General features: G+C 30.4%; 2 protein-coding genes across 2 annotated transcripts; one reads left to right on the top strand and one right to left on the bottom strand.

Annotated features, from left to right (window-relative positions):
• Positions 1-853: 853 nt before the first annotated feature.
• LOC113866305 (auxin-induced protein 6B-like) lies at positions 854-1282 on the bottom strand. Its single transcript, XM_027501188.1, has one exon. It carries the CDS (start codon positions 1280-1282, stop codon positions 854-856), a length of 429 nt encoding a protein of 142 aa, XP_027356989.1.
• Positions 1283-10050: 8768 nt separating this feature from the next.
• On the top strand, positions 10051-16963 carry LOC113866304 (auxin response factor 5-like). The gene is made up of 14 exons (XM_027501186.1): positions 10051-10084; positions 10296-10408; positions 12512-12610; positions 12724-12780; positions 12891-13043; positions 13294-13378; positions 13522-13612; positions 13749-13913; positions 14031-14153; positions 14267-14342; positions 14421-14556; positions 14633-15891; positions 16076-16266; positions 16825-16963. The coding sequence occupies exons 1-14, from the start codon at positions 10051-10053 to the stop codon at positions 16961-16963; spliced, it is 2721 nt and encodes a 906-aa protein (XP_027356987.1).
• Positions 16964-19782: the final 2819 nt, after the last annotated feature.

Here is a 19782-nt window from a genome sequence, read left to right as displayed (position 1 = left end):
CAAACTGGGTAATGCAAGCCTCTTTAAAAAGGTCAAAGGCTCACCAATCATCATTTAGGTTGATCGTTACCATCCTAATTACGCATTTGTGAGAAGTAATTAAATAAGGAAATTCTGTCAGTTACACACTTGAACTAACTGCGTAAACAACCAAAATATCGTTGTTGAAGATTTCGAATAATAAAGAAGAGTGAAATAAGAGAGCCAACATAAACACAAAGATTTCAAATACTAAAATCGTGTCCTAAAAGGGCACGTTAATAATTATTATCTAGTACTGTACGAATGTTCAATTAGCCTGAAAACTATCATCATACATGATTGTTCAAGTCAATGGTTGCGACTTGGACAAACTGGAATTAGGGGAAAACACAGAACCATAGTCCATAGGAAATTGGAGACTCGGCTCTGCTTTTTATTCACGTGGGTTGATGCCATTAGAACTCCCCAACAGCTTCCCTGATTACATATTTACATCTTCCTCACAAACACACACATGGAGAATCTATAATAATTGAGCTTTGGTAATGAAATTTCAAAATTTCTCTACAATTCAATTTCCATTTTATTGATTATTACTGCACAGCCTCACCCAACACCATCAATAAAAAATAATACAGTACACAATAATAATAATTTACAAAAAGTTGCCAGTCCCAATCACTTGAATGAAAGCCTCAACTCCGATTCGAAGCCGGGACGACTCGGTGAGTCACTTTCTCACCCCCTTGCCATCTCTTCAGCATTCTCTGGAGCATTGCACCAATTAATTTTTATGTGTAGTGCAAATTTTAGCGAAGCAAGTGAACGTTTAAAAAATAAAAATAAAAACTCGCTATTGATATTTTTCGGGTCAGTGAAGTAATGGTCGAGATTCGGGCCAGAAATCGAGGTTGTTTCTGACGCCAGCGTGGCAATCCTCAAGGTTTACGAACCGGTTGGAATTGGCAGAACAGGACCGGGAAATGAACCGGAGCACCTGTTCGAAGAGCACTTCGTCGCAGGGAATGACGAGAGGACCGTGGTTGGAGAATCCGTACTCTTCCTCGGCCTGAAGCAGTAGGTTCTTGAAGACGGGGTGGTTCAGGTGAGTGGCGCGCACCACAAATCTCCTGTGGTTGGTGCCAACGCACACCGCCACGTGTCCCGCAGGAACATCAGACGGTATTGGGTGGGCCGACATGTGGGCCTTGGTCCGCCACCGGCGCAGCATTTGGCGGAGCCTTACGATGTGTCGGATTCTGCTGCATTTTCCGAATCCCATTTTCTTTGATGTCTGCATTCTTGTGGTTGTGATTGTTTGGGTGGCAGTGAGAAGGGAAAATGAGAAGAGAAGGAGTGGGGGAGTTCAGAAGGTGGGAGATGTTGTGCTTTTATAATGGAATGGTGAAGAATGTGCCCTTCCTCTTCCTCATAATTACCAACAACTCTCCCGTTTCTAATCTGCACCACGTTGAATGGCACTCATTTTACAACTATAGGTAAAATATAATATAAGAAAGGGATTTATTATTTATTAAAAATTAAAAAATAATTTTTATTTAAATTTGTGAATATAAGCTTTTTTATTTTAATAAAATATTTCTAATTTTAATTATTTAATTTTAAGAATACTTGTTAGCATTTTTTATAAACATTAGGTATATAAAAATACAATTGAATTTAAATTAATAATAAATATTTTTTATTTTAAAGGAATTAAATTATTCAAATATTTTCTTTTTATGGAGTGAAATAATTAAATTAATTCATATTATTTTTTATTAAAAACTCATAAACACATCACAATTTTTTCAAAATTAAAATTCACAAATTTTTAAATAATTTTCATTCTTAAATTTTATTAACTTATGACTCCTTTCAAATAAATTTTTACTCTAAATATAATTTAAATTCTAAATTATTTCAATAAATAAATAAAAATATGGATGGTAAAATAATGAGAGAATTTAAATACATAAATAGATAAATTTAAGAAAAAAAATCCAGATTAACTATAATAAAAAGTAAAAAGACAAAAAAGGGAATAAAAATAATTGTACTTTTTTGTAAGAGTACTCAGACACTATTGTAACCTCTCAAACACACGTAGCATGTCTTACCAAAGACTGAGGAGGAAGAGTGGAAGACTACGTGGCTTTTACATTAATTTATCTATTTTAATCCTCATTTTTAACATAAAGTCTTTTACTAAATTATTCTCTATAACATATGATCTTAAAACTATTAATTATTTTTGTATATTTTAACTTAAAATACATTTTCCATTAAAAATATATTTCACGGTACACTTAAAATTTTAAATCTCAACTTTAATTGGTTATTATTAGAATTAAAAATTTATTTTTTTATCTCTCTATTTGTCTTATTAAATCTAAAATATTTTTTTTACTTAAATTAGAAAATGCTTACATCAGTTACGTGATACAACTTACGGAAACATGAAAGTGGTGATGTATTATAACGGTTAAACAACTTGAAACGGTCTCATTTGCCTTTTAACAACAGAATAAAAGGATCATTTTCTTCGATAAAATATTCTGTTTTTTTTTTTTTAATCTATCTAACTGCTATCACGTGTGGCAATATAGTTATCTGTTTTTATGCAGGAGAATGAACAAGGAAACATATGTTTGAGTATTCAAAAATACCCTAAAAAATGTAACTTTTATAGTACCTTCTAAATTAAGATAGTATATACGAATATTTTATCATATATAACATAAATATCCCTATTAATTTTATATTAAATATATAATAAATTATAGATTAATATAAATACTTTTTAATTTTTAAAATATTAAAAAATTACAAAATTTTCTCTCACATTTACATAGATCTCACTTAAAAAAATGCATAGCATTTGAGGACACATCGTAAAAATTGCAACGTCAACGCTGACGTATGATTGTATTTGTATGCATATTTCGTATTTTGTAACAGAGAGTTTGGATTTTGGGCTTAATTTTGATGTTAGATCATTACTCATAGCATGCAGTTGCAAACTGAGCGTCCTCGTTTCTTCTTTGGGTTAAGAAATAATTAGAAAGGTGAGTCATAAAGCAGAATGAAATAAAAGACAACAAAAAAGGAAAAATGGAAAATGGAAACCTGATATCATCTTGTCGATCACATGCCTGGCAAACAGAAAGCTAATTCCCTCGAAAAAGATAGACTAACCACGTAGGTTAGTAAATATAAGCAGACAATAATCAACATAGATACCTAAAATTGCTCGATGAAGTGGAAGGCGAAAACATTAGACAGGTTGTACTGAGTAATGTACAATTCGAGGAACATAGGCTATATATAGGTGTGTCAAAAAAATCTTTGTGCGCCAAACTGCCAATCCTATCTTTAGTTCTTTACACCTCCCAGATGATTTATTAGAATTGCTTTGGAACTTTAGTGGGGAAAAAAAATACGCTGAAGTTGCTTTTGTGTGTTTTTTTTATATGAAATTAACCAGCAGAAGAAGCAGGGAAAGAATAACTTAGGGTCTGTGCTTTGCCTTTGAGGCTACGGTGGCCAACTAGTAAAAGATGCTTTCTAGTTAAGCTCTCTTTAGAAAAAGGCTTAAGATATTGGTAATAAAACAACAAAATAAATGTTAAATACAAAGCCCTTCAAAGAACCATTCTGCACTACTCTCCAAATCTGACTATACCCATGTGCGGGGATGCCCCCATCGCTACCTTTCTTTATAATTCCCAAAAGAAACTGCCAAAAGCACCTCTACTGCCCATATTTTGAGCATCTTACCCAATCAAATTTTAACATAATCATTTCTTTTTTTTATGATCAGTGCAATCATAGAATGACGACACATGTCACTTAAGTGACAATTAAAATTCATATTTTTTCAATATTCTTGTTCTTAATATAAAAATATTACAAAGACTGCTAAACTGTGGTGCCTGCAGGAGAATAGAGTTTAAGTGCCAAAATGTGCGGATTAGGATTTATGGCTATGGGTCCACTTCGTATGTTTTGGTAAGTAGGGTGCATCCCCCCTAATTATGCGTCCCGTTTGAATATTTACGTAGTTCAATGTTTTATAACAAAACGCATATCTTAGCAAATCTCCAAATTATGTTAATAAAACATGAACGAGCAACAAATTTGAATAATGTCATCTGTAGCTCACGGAGTTATGTTCTATCCCTGTAGTTTGTTGTTTAGCTTCTGGGCTTTCATAAAATTCGATTTAATTGGTTGGTGATGAGAAAACTGTAGGAAGATATGAAGAATATATGCTGGATTTGTGGAAGGGTATTTTCGATAATACGGAAACAAGCCAGTGACCATTTGCTGCAGCTTTCTCTAATCTTCCTGGCACAGCCACGGTTGATACTCGAGAGCGAGAGCGGAAAGAGATTCAGTTTCTTCATTTCACTCAGTATCAAATCATTTGTAACACACGCACACGTAACAAATTGTTACACACTACGATTTTCCTTTAACGTAAAAAATTTACGCAGATACAAACACGCGACAAATTAATTATAATTGTAAAATATTTTAATTCAAATTCAAAGTGAATAAAAACTTATTTTTTTTTATTAGTATGTCATCTTGGATTTTACTAATAATATAATATAGTATATTAATAAATAATTTCACCGGTATAAAATATTAATATATACTATCATCATGCAAATATTAACGCACTACAATATTTATTGATATATTTTTTTCAAAATCTTTGCTAACAAATTAAATTTGTCACAAACATTATTCTAATGATTATTACTTTTGTACTTGTTGATAAATTATCGTTTTATTGATAACGACATCGTTTAATTTTATCAATTAAGTTAACCATGATAGACTGTTGTTAATATATTATTATGCCAACTGGATCTATTTATTATACCACTCATCCAATATATTAATAACTAAAATATTTATCCAAAGGTGTAAATTTAAAAGGGTTAAATTAAAATATTGATTTCTACACCTAATCTTATTTTTATTTTAATTTGAAAAGTAGCTCTGTATTTTGAGTTCTATATGAAAAAATTATTTGTAGATTGATTCATATTAGCAATTATAACGATATTGAAATCTTATTTGATCATTATTTCGTTACATTTTTTTTTCCTTTAGTGTTTTAAAAGAAGAAAAAGAAATCATTATTTCTGGATGCTAGTCTAGCATCCGTAGAGTGAGAAAACTGCTACACCCGAAGTAAGTGCTAAAATACGCAGACCTCAGCAGGGTACCAACATTAATGAAAGCTTCATTCAACATAAGAACGAATACTAGAAATTAAACAATAACAACAACAATAATTAAGAGGTCCTACTATACGGTACAAAAAGACATTTCGTACTATATAAATATATGAATATCGTGTAGTTTTTATTAAAATAGTAATTTAAAAAAAAAAAAGAATGTGTAAAAGAATCTTCTTTCACTTCATTGCAGTGTAATTTTGTGACAGAAAAAGAGAGATTAAATATAAAAAACGAGGTGTATAAATAAAACTGTATATATGTGAATTGAACAAAAACAAAATTTAAGGATAAGCTTCGCATTATGAGATGCCATAAAATCTTGTGTCAGAAATCAGCAAAAACGTCGTCACATCCTCGCATGCATGCACATGATTAGAAGAAAACAGATATTTGCATACATAAAACAAAATAAACAGACATATTGAGATTAGATTCTTCATTGATCAGTCATGTTAATGCTACCAGTCGCAGTTTTTACTTTTTATTCTTTAAAAAAAAGAGGATGATATGAATAAATGAAGGCATCTTGTATGTCAATAAGATGATGTTTCGGCTAGCTACACGCGAGTTAGCATATATATAAATTTAAGTAGGTAATAAATTAACATATCTCTAGCTACCTGGCTGGTTGATACATAGGTTGTTCTTGCTGTCCATATTTACTTATTATTATGTCAAGATCTTTTTTTTGTTTTGAATGCGCCAAAGACAAAAGAGAATGGGACTCGTAATTTATATTTACTAGATATATATATCAATTCAAGCAAACTATTAAATGGGGATCGGTAGCATAGACACGACTAATTTGATATGATGAATTAGGCATATGATAAGCTAATAATATACACTGTATATTATAACTTTGAGGATTGCTTTATAAAAGTTTTGTATTGTATAAATTTATCCATCGAATTTTCTTATTGGTCAAATCCATGAATTAAAATAATCAATATTTGTGGGAGGAGATAAGGATTAATTACGTTTTGATGTAAAACTTATGTTTTAGTTCATTTTAACGTAAACGAATTTATTAGCATAAGCAGTTATTAATAATTTTGTCCCTTAAACTTTCTGGGTCACCGACAACTAATTTTGAATATCATATTACTAGTTTTTAAACTTTAGTAAATGAAATAACAAGTTGAATACTTATACTGTCAACTTTGAAATTTCACTTAAAATTTTTATTCCATTTTTTAAGGTGCCGAAGTTCATAACAGAGGTTTGTTTTTCTCAGGCTTACATGTTAGCTGCCAAAAAAATTCGTAGAGCAATAGACACTGCAGGATGGGTCTATGGTCCAACTTGAGGCTAGTTTAGGGAATGTCTCCAAAAATGTTGGAATGTACTACCAGACTCTGCTTTAATTCTTTGGGCTTATCCAAACATGAATTCTTTGATGGCCCGTTTCACTTTTGTTATATATTATTTTATAAATTATGAATTAAATAAATAATTTAAACTTTTATTTCTAAAATAGTTTATTTGATATTTTCATTTAATATTAAAAAAATATTTGTTGATATAAAAAGTAAAATCACTTAAAATTATTCGGCCGGCTTTATTTAGGAAATTGAGCTTTATTATATTATTTATTTATTTATTAGTATTTTTTCTTATTTTATAATTTTATTATTAAATAAAAATACATCTTTGTCATTATTAAAAATTTAATGATATAAAAAATTACTTACTTTATGTAATATATATAAAAAATTTTATTCTTATACTCTTCTATTGAAATTCTACATGTCATGTTCGCTTAAATTTAAATTTTAATGAATTTATTAATTAATTATTTTTATATTTTTAACCTTTGTATTTATAATAACTTATTTTCAATAATTATTATGTATTTTTAATAATTAAATTAATATCAAGTAAATATAGTAACTTAATAATTTTAAATGACTTTTAATATTATTAATAATGTAATATGAATTATTAATAATATATAATAATGTCTCTCCTTTTATATATATATATATATATATATATATGACATTTTTACAATAAAAATAAACAATTATTTCTGAGATTGAGTATTATAAATATATCTTTTAGTATCTATATTTAAGGTGTATCATAATATTGTTACACCCTATTAAAAGTTAATATATATACATGTAATTAAAATCATGAAATTAAAAGTAAAAATTTAAAAAAATATCATGTGATATTAAGGTATAAGAACTTTAACTGTAGATAGATATTACAGATTTACATGTGTTGAGCGCATTATTTTTTTAATTAACATTGATATTTTTATTTTAATAAGTATTACATATTTTGAATAATTATTTGTTTTTATAATAATTAAATTTGCTAGCAATTATCCAAGAAAGACATATATTTTATGAAGAATAACATACAAATATCTATGATGATAGTTCTAAAAAATAACATGTAATACTGTATTTACCAAACTCTCACTAACTATATATACCCTGCATGGCCACTGCAGGTGGGTCATCCACCTTTCACCGGCCACAAGACAAAAGTGAAGATCCGTCATCAGCCCAATGCGAAAGCCACCATTTGCAATACCAGAGAAATTTTTAAGATGTCTTGAGAGAGTGGTTTTTTTTTTTGTGGTTTTAAAATAATTGCAATTAACCATAATGAAAAGAAGGGGTCAATTTATTGGTCATGTAAAAGGAAAAATATTAAGATGAAATTAATTAAAAAAAAAGAGACAAAGTGACACATGTCACAAATCTAATGAAAAGGGTCATCTGTGAGTAAACAGATAGCAAAGTGACACGTGTCACTAAACTTTGTTTAGCTTTGCCCAAATAATTTGAACCGCATGCGTGAGGAGGAACGGTCAAACATCAGACACTAAACAGCTAAGCTACTCAGACTGAGAAAGAACCTTTTTTCTATGGAAATGGAAAGTAGTATTCTTTTTATTATTTTCTTAATTCCCAGTAAATTACGACTTTAAGCAATTTTATATCGTATATTTTATTTTTATATTAAAAATTCTGTGAAATGCATCAGTAAAAGAATTTTTTTATAACAGGACATAATTGTTAATTAAAAATGAAACAAAAATAAAGAAAGAAATAAAATGATAATTTTTTAGGTTTAATTAAAAAATAAAATATAACAAATCTCTTATATATTTTAAATATAATAATAAGTAGATAAATAAATAAATGTATAAATATATTTTTAATTTTCTTTTATTTCCAAATAGATACTTTATAAAGCTTTTATTATAAAGTGTTTAAAATATATTAATTAAAAATAATAAATAAATAATATTTATTGATAATCATAATAAAAATAGATTCAAAACTATGAGAAAAATATATTAATAATATTTTTTATTTTATGTTTTAACTAATACCTTAAAACACCATTTAACATATCCAAACTATAAAAATTGGGAGCAAATTTGTTTCAGCGATTAACACTTGGATGCAACCAAGAGTAGTTTTCCAATAACATGTCTGTGACAGTCGTTAATGCTAAACCAAAGACAGGCTAAGTAACTCTACGGGATTATAACCTTTAAACAGGTTTGCAATTAACATTTTATCTACATTTATTACTTTTTAAATCTTCCTTTTTTATATTTTTCATCCATAAGGATAGATACACCATCGAGACATTAAATAATAATCTTTTATAGGGATATTTCATAAAAACAGTTTGATCCTTTGAGCCAAAGGCAAAACAAAGAAAATAAAGAAAAACAAGATTCCAAGGATATTGTTACGCTAACAAGGCAGTGTGTTAGGAGAGGAAGATAAGAGCAAAAACATAAGTAGTATAAGTATGTATTCAATCCAAGAGAAAGCGCCTGCAAAAGCAGAAAAGTAGAAGAACCTTGCCAATCCTCGTAAATCGTAATCCATGAGAAAAGTTGGTAGATATATATTAAGAATAATTTTAAATCTTATATTATTTTTATAATTTTTAATTATTAAATAAAAATATTAAATACATTAATTATTTTCATAATAATTCATATGTATTTTTTATTTAATATTTATTTTATATAGTACCAAAAAGATAAAAAAAAAGAAGAAGGAAAAGTGATATGTTAATATTAGTAATAGTAATATTCTGAACTTTTGCCGTATAAAAATGACATATCCATTCTCTCTTTTTCTGACCTGAGCTGATAGTGTGTTTTGTGCAGTTCAGTGCTTTCGTGTTCTTCTACTCTTACAGCTCAGTTATTCTTTCTAATATTTATTTAGGCGCGGTTATTTTCAGATATAAATAATAAATGTAGTTTAAAGCTGCAAAGAAATGGAGGTTGCGCAGAAAGTGGTTGTGTTGTGCAGGATATATAGGAGCATTCACAGTCACACAGTTTCCCTCTACTCCAAGCAAAGAGAATGAAGAGAGAGAAGATTGTGACTTTGTTTCAGCATCAGCATCACCATGACGAGTGATTTCGTCCAAGCCTTGGTTTCTTTTGAAACAAATAAAACAAGTACTCAGGGACTCAGCTCAATAATACTACAATAAAAGCAACTCGTGCTTCGGTTTGCGTGCGGTGATGCAAACTCATGGGCTTACTTGTACCCAGCCACAGCCACTACCCTTGCAAAACACCTGCCCTCTGCATTTTTTGCAGGTTTTGTTCCAAACGATCAAGATTCTCTAATTAAGATGGATGGAATCATGTAACAACATTATTTCTTCTTCCCGTTTCTTTTTGTCCACCCAAAGACTAGAAAAAGGGATGACAACGATGACGGTGAATTGAAGACTAGGTAACCATAAGATTAAGATGGCTTCGCTTGCAGAAAAATTTCCAAGTGTTGGGGATGCCACTCCGGTATCTCCCATGAAGCTACCGAGAGAAATGAAGGAACATTACGGTATGACCTTTTGGCCTTTCTAAATATTAAATATATATATACCTAGGTTTTGATTTGTAAGTGCAAGTGGTTTTTTAAACATTATATAGATATTAAACATTTTTCTACTTGGAATAGAGTGAATTAAACACGTTTAAGTTGGGTTTCTCTCAAGTTTGAAGGGAAAAGAATATGTTAAGTAGTAATGTAATGTTTTTGGTGGTAGTTTCAGGGGAGCCGAAGACTTTAAATTGGGAGTTATGGCATGCTTGTGCAGGCCCACTTGTATGCTTGCCTCAGGTGGGGAGTCTTTCTTATTACTTCCCTCAGGGACATTGCGAGCAGGTCAAGTTAATCTCTTCTTTTCACTTTCATTTTTGTTTTCTCAAAATTTCTTTACTGCTATCTTTTCGAATATATTTATGATATACTGTTGCTGCTTCTTAACTTTATGTTAATCACTCACTGTATTTCTAACCTTTGTTTTTATATTCATGAATGCTGATAATTTGATTTTTTTAGTTTGTTGCTTAATAACATATAATATTTTTATTAAAATGATAAACTTGAATAAAATAATAGTTATAATTTTTAATAAAAATTATTATTTATTAATTTTTCATTAAGTATCTTGAAACATATATAAAAATCTATTGCTCTTAATCTAAGTTTCTTTCTACAAGAGGTAGTCCAAAAATATTTAATTCAACGATAAATTATCTCACAGACCAGGTTTCATGTTGAAAAGTGAACGAACTTTTAGTTGCTTCATCTTGAGTAAAGTAAGTGTTACTTTAGCAAATAGCAATGCCAAAAGCTAATGGCATGTTTTAGCGTACATTTAAAAATATATTAAAATAAAAGTTATACTTATTAATGTTAAAATAATATAAATATGTGCTTATTTAAATGCAAATTTAAATACTTCGTTAATGTAAATCTTACTAATAAATGGTAGATTCCTTTAATTTTTTGACACGTGTATGATACATAGAGAGATTGATAATCAAACATAGACTAAATTATAGTATAAATTATACTTAAATATACTTTTTATTCTTATAATTTTACAAAATTTTAATCTTAGTTTTTTTCAAAATTTTGCTCCGTTTTGTATGTATTAGGCTTAATCTTGTTGGCACGGTATGCATTCTTATATTTGTAATTTTGGATGCAACAGCATGGCATGATCAGGGCCGAATTGTTTGTAATTGGTAAAATATTATGGACTAGCTTTTTGAAAAAAATTGTGTAATTTTAGATTAAAATTACTAATTTGGACTTAGTTTTAAATTATTTACATCAATGTAATAAATTTAAATTATGACTTGTTACTTGATTTATTTATTTTTACCTAGCTTATAAGTTCTATATAATTCATGCATTTATTAAAAAAATTGTAAGTTTTAATCAAGTGGACTAATAATAACATACTGTCAAAAGGAATAATAATGATATCAGTGGATAACAAAATTAATGTTGAAGAATTATGAGTTCGAACTTTACACTATGCTATTTCTATTAGTATGAAGACGCTAGAGGTATTAAAGATGACAGACACAACATATGATGTAAAAGAGCGAAAGATTCAGTAACAAAAGACAAGAAAAAGGTCTTAAAGAAGTGCATGAATAAATTTATGTAAATTTTAAATTATAATTTTCTTAATTTAATCATATATAATTATTTCTTTCTATCAAAATATTCTTAAATACTTACTTTTTAAGAATTCAAACTCAAATGAATTAACGTTTATCTATTAACATTAAAATTATGCGTAAGTTACATATGTAAGTCAAACTATTGGTAACCTATGGATAATTTTCATATATTATTAAAAAAGGAAATAAGTTAATCTATCAGGATTTATTTTTAATAAATGATAATTATTAAGTAAGTGTTTTGGAATATTTTATTTTAAAAAATTAAATTAGGACTATTATAATATAAAACTTAAATAAATCTACTCATGTTATATAATAAAGTTTTTTTTTTTAAAAATTGATAATTGAATCTTCCTTTCTTATTCAATTTACTGTAATTGTCCATATAATGCACGGTCAAACTCAAATTTGAGTCATGCTTTTCAACATCACCTTCATCCTTATTTTTTATCATTGCTATTTTTTTCATAACCTGATTAGTACTAGTTTACTTAGTTAAGATACACACACTTTTTAATAAATACACAAGTCATATATAATATAGGATTTATAATTTTTAAAAATATATACAATATAGATTGTATATATTATATGTACAACTTATAAGACAAGTAGGGAAAAAAAAAAGTAACAAGTCGTATTTGAAGATTATAATTTACTGTATTTACATGAATAATTTAAAATTCAGTCAGATGATTTTATTTATGTAAAATTATATTAAATTTATGGAAAATCCACTAAGAACTGGCTCATGGATGTATCCCTGTTATGTAAATCTGAACAGGTGGCAGCTTGCACTAGAATGACGGTCACATCGCAGATTCCCAACTATCCCAATCTTCCCTCTCAGTTGCTGTGTCAAGTCCAAAATGTCACACTTCATGTATGTTAATGTGTGTCTATAGGCTTAGCTGACCACTACTTGCATTATTATTATTATTATTATTATTATTATTATTATTATTGTAACACCTTAATCTTTACCTCTTATGACAGGCAGACAAAGAAACTGACGAAATATATGCTCAAATGAGTCTCCAACCGCTAAATTCTGTAAGCTTGGAATTATTGTAATTTTGTAATAGTGAAATTACAACATAACTAGAGGGTTCTCTTAAAAAAGTGCAGTATAGGTGATTATTTTCCCTAACATTTTGTTTCAGGAAAAAGATGTTTTTCCTATATCTGAGTTTGGACTAATGGCAAGTAGCCACCCCACTGAGTTTTTCTGCAAAACATTAACTGCCAGTGACACAAGCACACATGGTGGCTTTTCAGTACCACGCAGGGCAGCAGAAAGGCTCTTTCCTCCATTGGTATGGCTATAACACCAGCTACTGGAAGTTCCCTTTTCCCTTGTTTAGGAAAATAATGTACCTGAATTCCTTTTTATTTACACCTATGCAATGTTGTACATAATATAAATTATTGATAATTATAAAATTTAATGCTTATCTATAAATTAATATTATTGTGTAGTCCTGATATAAATTTATTATTTTCTTATCATGTGTAATGTAGCCATGGTTAAAAAAAAATGTTTTGATTAATACATGTTCATTTCAGGACTACACAATTCAACCACCAAGCCAGGAACTAGTTGTCCGTGATTTGCATGATAATAGCTGGACTTTTCGACATATATACCGAGGTAAGGATGCTCTCAAGTCTACTTACTGCTTTTTAGTAACATGAAGAAGGAAAATTTTTGTTTGGCTCTGCAGCTTCTCTTTTGAAAATATAGTTTTCTCCTATTGCATGCATTTGGTTGACACGTTTGCATGTTTTATGTAGGTCATCCGAAGAGACACCTTCTCACAACTGGATGGAGTTTGTTCGTGGGATCGAAAAGGCTTAAAGCTGGTGATTCTGTTCTTTTTATCAGGTAGTGGTCACAACTCATAAGCTGTTTTCTCTTGTATAGCTTGTGTAGTGTAGTGCTGGTGCTAGCTAAATGTGCTATGGAGCTTTTAGACTACTTTGTTTATGCTAAAAATAAAGGACATGTCAATTGTAACAAGGGATGGGAAATCGCAATTGCTAGTTGGTGTTAGGCGTGGTAATCGTCAACAGACATCATTGCCATCATCTGTTCTTTCTGCTGATAGTATGCACATTGGTGTGCTTGCTGCTGCTGCTCATGCTGCTGCTAATCAAACCCTGTTTACTATTTTCTACAATCCAAGGTATGTTTAACTTAGTTCTTACCCGCAACTCAACTTATATATAATATCATAACATACAAGTATAAAACTTCTGGGGATAGTTTCTTGATTGTAGTGTATTTTTCTATTTATTTGTAGAGCATGCTCTTCAGAATTTGTTATTCCAATGGCCAAGTACAGAAAAGCTATATATGAGACCCAGCTCTCAATTGGCTTGAGATTTGGTATGATGTTTGAGACAGAGGAATCGGGTAAGCGCAGGTAATTTTCTGAATGCTTGAACTATCCTATGGCATGCAGCATTACTTTGGGTTGATGTGTGTAAAATATTTAACATGCAGGAAGAAGTTGACATGTGCTTGATCTTTCTGCAGATATATGGGTACAATAGTTGGCATCAGTGATTTGGATCCTTTAAGGTGGCCTGGTTCTAAGTGGAGAAATATTCAGGTGGATTGAGTTGTTTGTCACCCACTTTTAAAGCTTTCTCTTAAAAATCTGTAATCCTTTATAGTTTCTCATAAACAGGTTGAATGGGATGAGCCTGGATGTAGTGATAAACAGAATAGAGTTAGTTCGTGGGACATCGAAACTCCTGAAAGTCTTTTCACCTTTCCCTCTTTCACTTCAAGCCTTAAAAGGCCCTTCCAACCTGGATTGTTGGGTTAGTTTCTTTATTCTCTCTTTATATTTTGTGGATACGTCTTTTGTATGATGACTAGTTATGTTGATTGGTGCAGGAAACGAGTGGAGTGCTTTGTTAAGAAAACCTTTCATGCAGGTTCTTGAAAATGGAACCGTGGAGCTCTCAAACAGCTTTCAGAATCTGTACTCGGAACATATGATGAAAAATCTCTTTAAACCTCAACTTGTTAGCAATACTGGGAACTGTTTATGGATCAGACAAGAAGAATCTTCTGCTAAGAGAGGTCCCTTAGGAGAGGTGAATACCACACTGCCAATGACTTACCAAAAAGTTAACCTTGCAAGTTTAGTGAGCATACCACTAAGCAACATACATTGTCAATCTGAACCAAACCAATCTAGTGCCTTGAACTTGCATAAACCGTTGAAAAGTGATCAACTTGATACATTGCATCCTCTGGCCAAGATTGAAAATCCTTTATCTACTGGGACAGTTACTGATAAACCAAAGTTAGAATCTGAGGGGTTAGGTGGTTGTATATTTGACTTCCCTTACATGGATTGTAGCAACATTGAAAAAATGGCCCCAACTTCTGTAAGCTCCCAAAGCTTTGTAGATCAAGTGACATTCCTTAATCAAAACCACATTCCATTAGTGGTTGATATCCCCCAATCTGAATCTGCTATTGTGAATGGTTCACTTCCCCAGCTAGACATCGATGAATGGATGGTGTGTTCTTCCTCCCAACCTTTGGTTGGGCAGAACAGATCAACTGAACCTCTAACAGCTTTGCAAGAACAGTCTGTACTTCACTCTCAAGCAATAAATCTCCCTTTCCCTTCAATGAGCCAAAACATGTGGGATCCATATGTGCAAAATTTGAAGCTTTTACCCCAAGCAGACCAACAAACTTCCATCTCTCAGCAAGGGCAGTACAGCCTCAGTTGTATATCTAGTTCGAACAATTTGAGGGATTTCTCAGCCGAGAGCAACAATCAAAGTGAAATTTACAACAGTGACAATGTTGATGGTAATAACATTATAAATGATTCTATAGCTGATCTTTCTACCTCGAGTGCCATTTTGGATGAGTTTTGCTCATTCAAGGAAAGGGATTTTAAGAATCCATCAGAACGCATGGTGAACAACTTGAGTGCAAGCCAAGATGTCCAGTCTCAAATAACATCTGCAAGTCTAGTGGAGTCACATGCCTTTTCTCTGCAAGATATCCCTGATAGTTCAGGTGGTGCATCTTCAAGTCATGTTGATTTTGATGAAAGCAGCTTTCTGCAGAAAAATTCATGGCCTCAAGTAGCTGCACAGCCTGCACCTAGGCGGCGTACCTATACCAAGGTTTGTTGTGGAATACATTTTCCACATTGTCGTTCATACTAATAATATATCAAATTTGACATAAATGCTAGTTTGTCATGGGCTTAATTCGTTATGATATTGAAAATTTTTATTAGAAGGGTTTAGGATATTTGTTGGCTTAACTTCTTTAATAAGTCATGGTTTTGTTTTTATGACCTGATAGGTGCAAAAGGCAGGTTCTGTGGGAAGATCAATTGATGTCACTACTTTCAAGAATTATGAGGAGCTGATCCGTGCTATTGAGTGCATGTTTGGACTCCAGGGTCTGCTGAATGACACTAGAGGTTCAGGATGGAAATTGGTATATGTAGATTATGAGAATGATGTTCTACTTGTAGGGGATGATCCTTGGGAGTAAGTTTCTCACTTCTGTTACAATGTGTCATACTCCACCTGCATAAGTTTACTAGCATGCCCTATGTTATTTAGATGCTCTATCCATCCTGCATCCGACTCTTCTAAAGTGAGGAGCTGTGCTTTTAAAGAATAAATTGCATTAGTAACCATTGATTAGAAAACCCAGTACATATATGACAATCTTTAAAGATAATTACAATCTCAACTTTATTTTGCTAATCAATGTTTACTACTGCACTTCCTTCATTTTAGACAATTTAAATCTATATCCCGCTCCTCTAGAGTGAGGGAGTGCACTCAGAGCTATTGTTAAAAAAAAGTCAACAGTTGGGATTTTGATAAAAATCAAACACATATATTTTAACTTTGCACTAAATCACAATTTAAACTGTTGTTTTTTCTAATTCACCGATATTAGTGCACTTTATTCTCTAAAATGCACTTGTAGAATTCACTTCTGAACCAAAAGTTTATTCTTTTATAGTTTTAGACCTTTAGTAAGAAACATTATCTTGGGAATCACTGGTTATAATGTTCACCTAAATTTCTCTGCAGGGAATTTGTTGGTTGTGTCAAGTGCATCAGAATTTTATCACCTACAGAAGTTCAGCAGATGAGTGAAGAGGGGATGAAACTTCTAAACAGTGGTGCGTTGCAAGGGATCAGTGGTTGCATGTCAGGTGCCTGTACGTGAGATCATTAAACCTTTTTTCTTCAACATTTTCTTGTAACTGACTTTTCATTTCTCGCTTTGTCACGAAACCAAAGACGTTTTTGTGGGATATGTCGATCATTAGCTCGTCATAACGAAGTTGGCATTTGGCAAGATTAGAGTCTTAGATTAGAGGGACGTAAACTTTGGCGGCGTGAGAGTTCGAAATTATGAAAGAATGAAGGTTTATAACATGTTTCCATGAATTAAGGTTTACATACTTTATTTTATTTTATTTTTGCTTTCTTAAGGCAAGAACAATACATTAGCCTCTTTCTTTGTTCTTTGCCTGGCAACTGGTATAAAGACTTACTTGAAAGTATGAATCCAATCCATTAGTTTTATTTTGACAGCATTTCATCCTATCAAATTGAAAAGACTAATTGGTGCGTAGAATACAAGATTGTGGGCAATGTTTAAAGTTGAAAATTTAGTACTTATATTTTTCAATGAAAAATACACATTTTATTAAAAAATATGATTCGTATTAATTTCTGTATTTATTAACACGTTTCAATCACATCTAGTGGTTACTAAAATTAATCTTATTTAACTTTAAATGAAAGAGCATTATGTAGATTTGTTGATCAATCTTTTTAACTTGTGCTTAAGAATACATAACAAAATTAATAAAAATAGTTCTAAATTTTATATCTTTTATACGTTTCAAATATTTTTTTAATACATACACTAAATTTATCTTTACAAATCATTACCTTTTTAACGTTTATTTTATAAAATAGTAGGGGTTGCAATGTATTCATCTTCACAAATTAATTGATTGTAAGTATTGGGTTAATCATGTCTGCGAATTTTTAACTTGTTGACAAATATTGTAAAAATGAGAAAGTGTGTCAAAATCGATAAGATTTCGATTCAGTGCAGTCCACACAAAAATTACACCATACATTTAAGTAAAATTTTGTATTTTTACTTAAGCAATATGTATTGGATTAAGCAAAAATACAAAATAACGTAATAAAACGGCGCAGTTACTGAATTCAAATCCGACATTGGCGTAACTTGTATGTGCTTCTAGGGAGACCATTAATGGCTGGCGTCTAAGTATACGTTTTCAGCTATAGCCAACCTCCAAAAGAATCATGGATGCTATAAGTAAAGTTCAGGGCCACATATTGTAACTAGGGCAACAAGCTACATCATCCATAAATGTCTGCAATTGAATTTCACGTCAGTCTGAGCAAATATTGACGTGACTCTCAGAGATAAAATAGTTGTAACAAAATTATTATAGAATATTTTTTAAAAAATGTATCATATGTTCAAAGTGTACAATAAAGATATATATTGTATTTTGCTTTTGTCATTGGGGAAAGGGATATGAAAATTTTGAAAACTCGGGATTTAAACTTGATCATCTTGTGTATATAACCTGCTATTTCTCAGAGTTATACTGCAAGGTTTAAGTTTAATGCTATAATTTTTAATAAAAAGTATTATTTATTGATTGGTTTCTTAATATGTGTCATTGAGTACAAATAAATTCAACTCAACTTTTATAATTAAACGGAAATAATTATTTTAGTAAATTTTTATTAATAAAAAATTTTAATGGAAGAAAATAAAGTGAAGCGTGTAATAAAATCATGAAGTAGTGGGGCAAGCAAAACGATGGGACGATTAATTGAAAGGGGAACGAACAATAAAAAAGGCAAAATAATAACATTTAATTTTCAGAAAAGAGATTGTCAAAACATTTAAGAGCGTTAGAATGATAACTGCAGACTTTCCCAACCATATTATTGATTGGATAATGCATTCCAGCGATTGAGCTTTTGACATCGTTGTTAAGCCTTCATTTTCTGGGTAAAGTTGACATGGCCATGTTCCTCAGAAGAGGTTTTGTAAGCACTCGTTCAAAAGCTGATCACGCGTTGTAAAGGAGAAAATTCTCCGTTATTTCAATCCTTCATTAATTTTATTTCAACGCAAACTAAACACGTACTAGAATAGTGAATCAAACAAACCAATCAATTACACAAATTCACCCATCTTTAAATCAAACAATTTTATGATGATGCTTTTATCCCTCTTTCTGGATTACGCAAAAAACGACTCTTTTTGGGTTCTTCTCATTTATTAATCCATTTTGATAACATTTGACTAACCTTAAGCATTTGGTTGCGAAAGAACATAACAAGAATTGCGAAATGAGGAACCAAAGAATTTTGTTGTAACGAGAAAAAAATAATCTATTTTTATTTCATTTTATTATATAAAAGGAGTTTAAATATTAAATAATATAATTATATTTTCTTTTTTTTATCCAATCAAGTAAACAGAAAAAAAAAAAACTTTTTTCTTTAATCGTTTATTTTCCTTCTAATTTTTCTCAACCTACATAATTGAAATAACATAATAAATAATTATTCACCAAGATTTGCAGGTTACAATTGAAATTTCAGATGTAACCTTAGCGAATTAAATCTCTAGGTATGAATGGTGTTTTATTATTTTCCAGGAAAAAAATCCATCGGATCAGAAAAAATCAGGAAAACGCATTAACATGTTATCATACTGGGATGAAATCATTAGTTCTTGCAACCTACTAACTCATGGTCCTTAAACTTGAAAGGTTGTGTAAAATACAGATTCATATCTAATTTAAGATATTTCATGTTAATACATTTTTAATCTTTCATATATTACAAGTTAAAACCAAGGGCTTCAGTACGGACCGGCAGATTGATGAGCAAAAACCATATAGATCAGATGCATATTCCACAATTTCAACAGATGCAACATTATTTGCACATAACATAGAGGTAGAAGAGTAGAAG

Source organism: Abrus precatorius, unplaced genomic scaffold, assembly GCF_003935025.1.
Source record: "Abrus precatorius isolate BTA unplaced genomic scaffold, Abrus_2018 Scaffold4, whole genome shotgun sequence".
In the NCBI taxonomy this organism is placed as follows: domain Eukaryota; kingdom Viridiplantae; phylum Streptophyta; class Magnoliopsida; order Fabales; family Fabaceae; genus Abrus; species Abrus precatorius.
The sequence above is the reverse complement of the archived record's forward strand: the minus strand, read 5'-3'. Positions and strand labels throughout refer to the sequence as shown.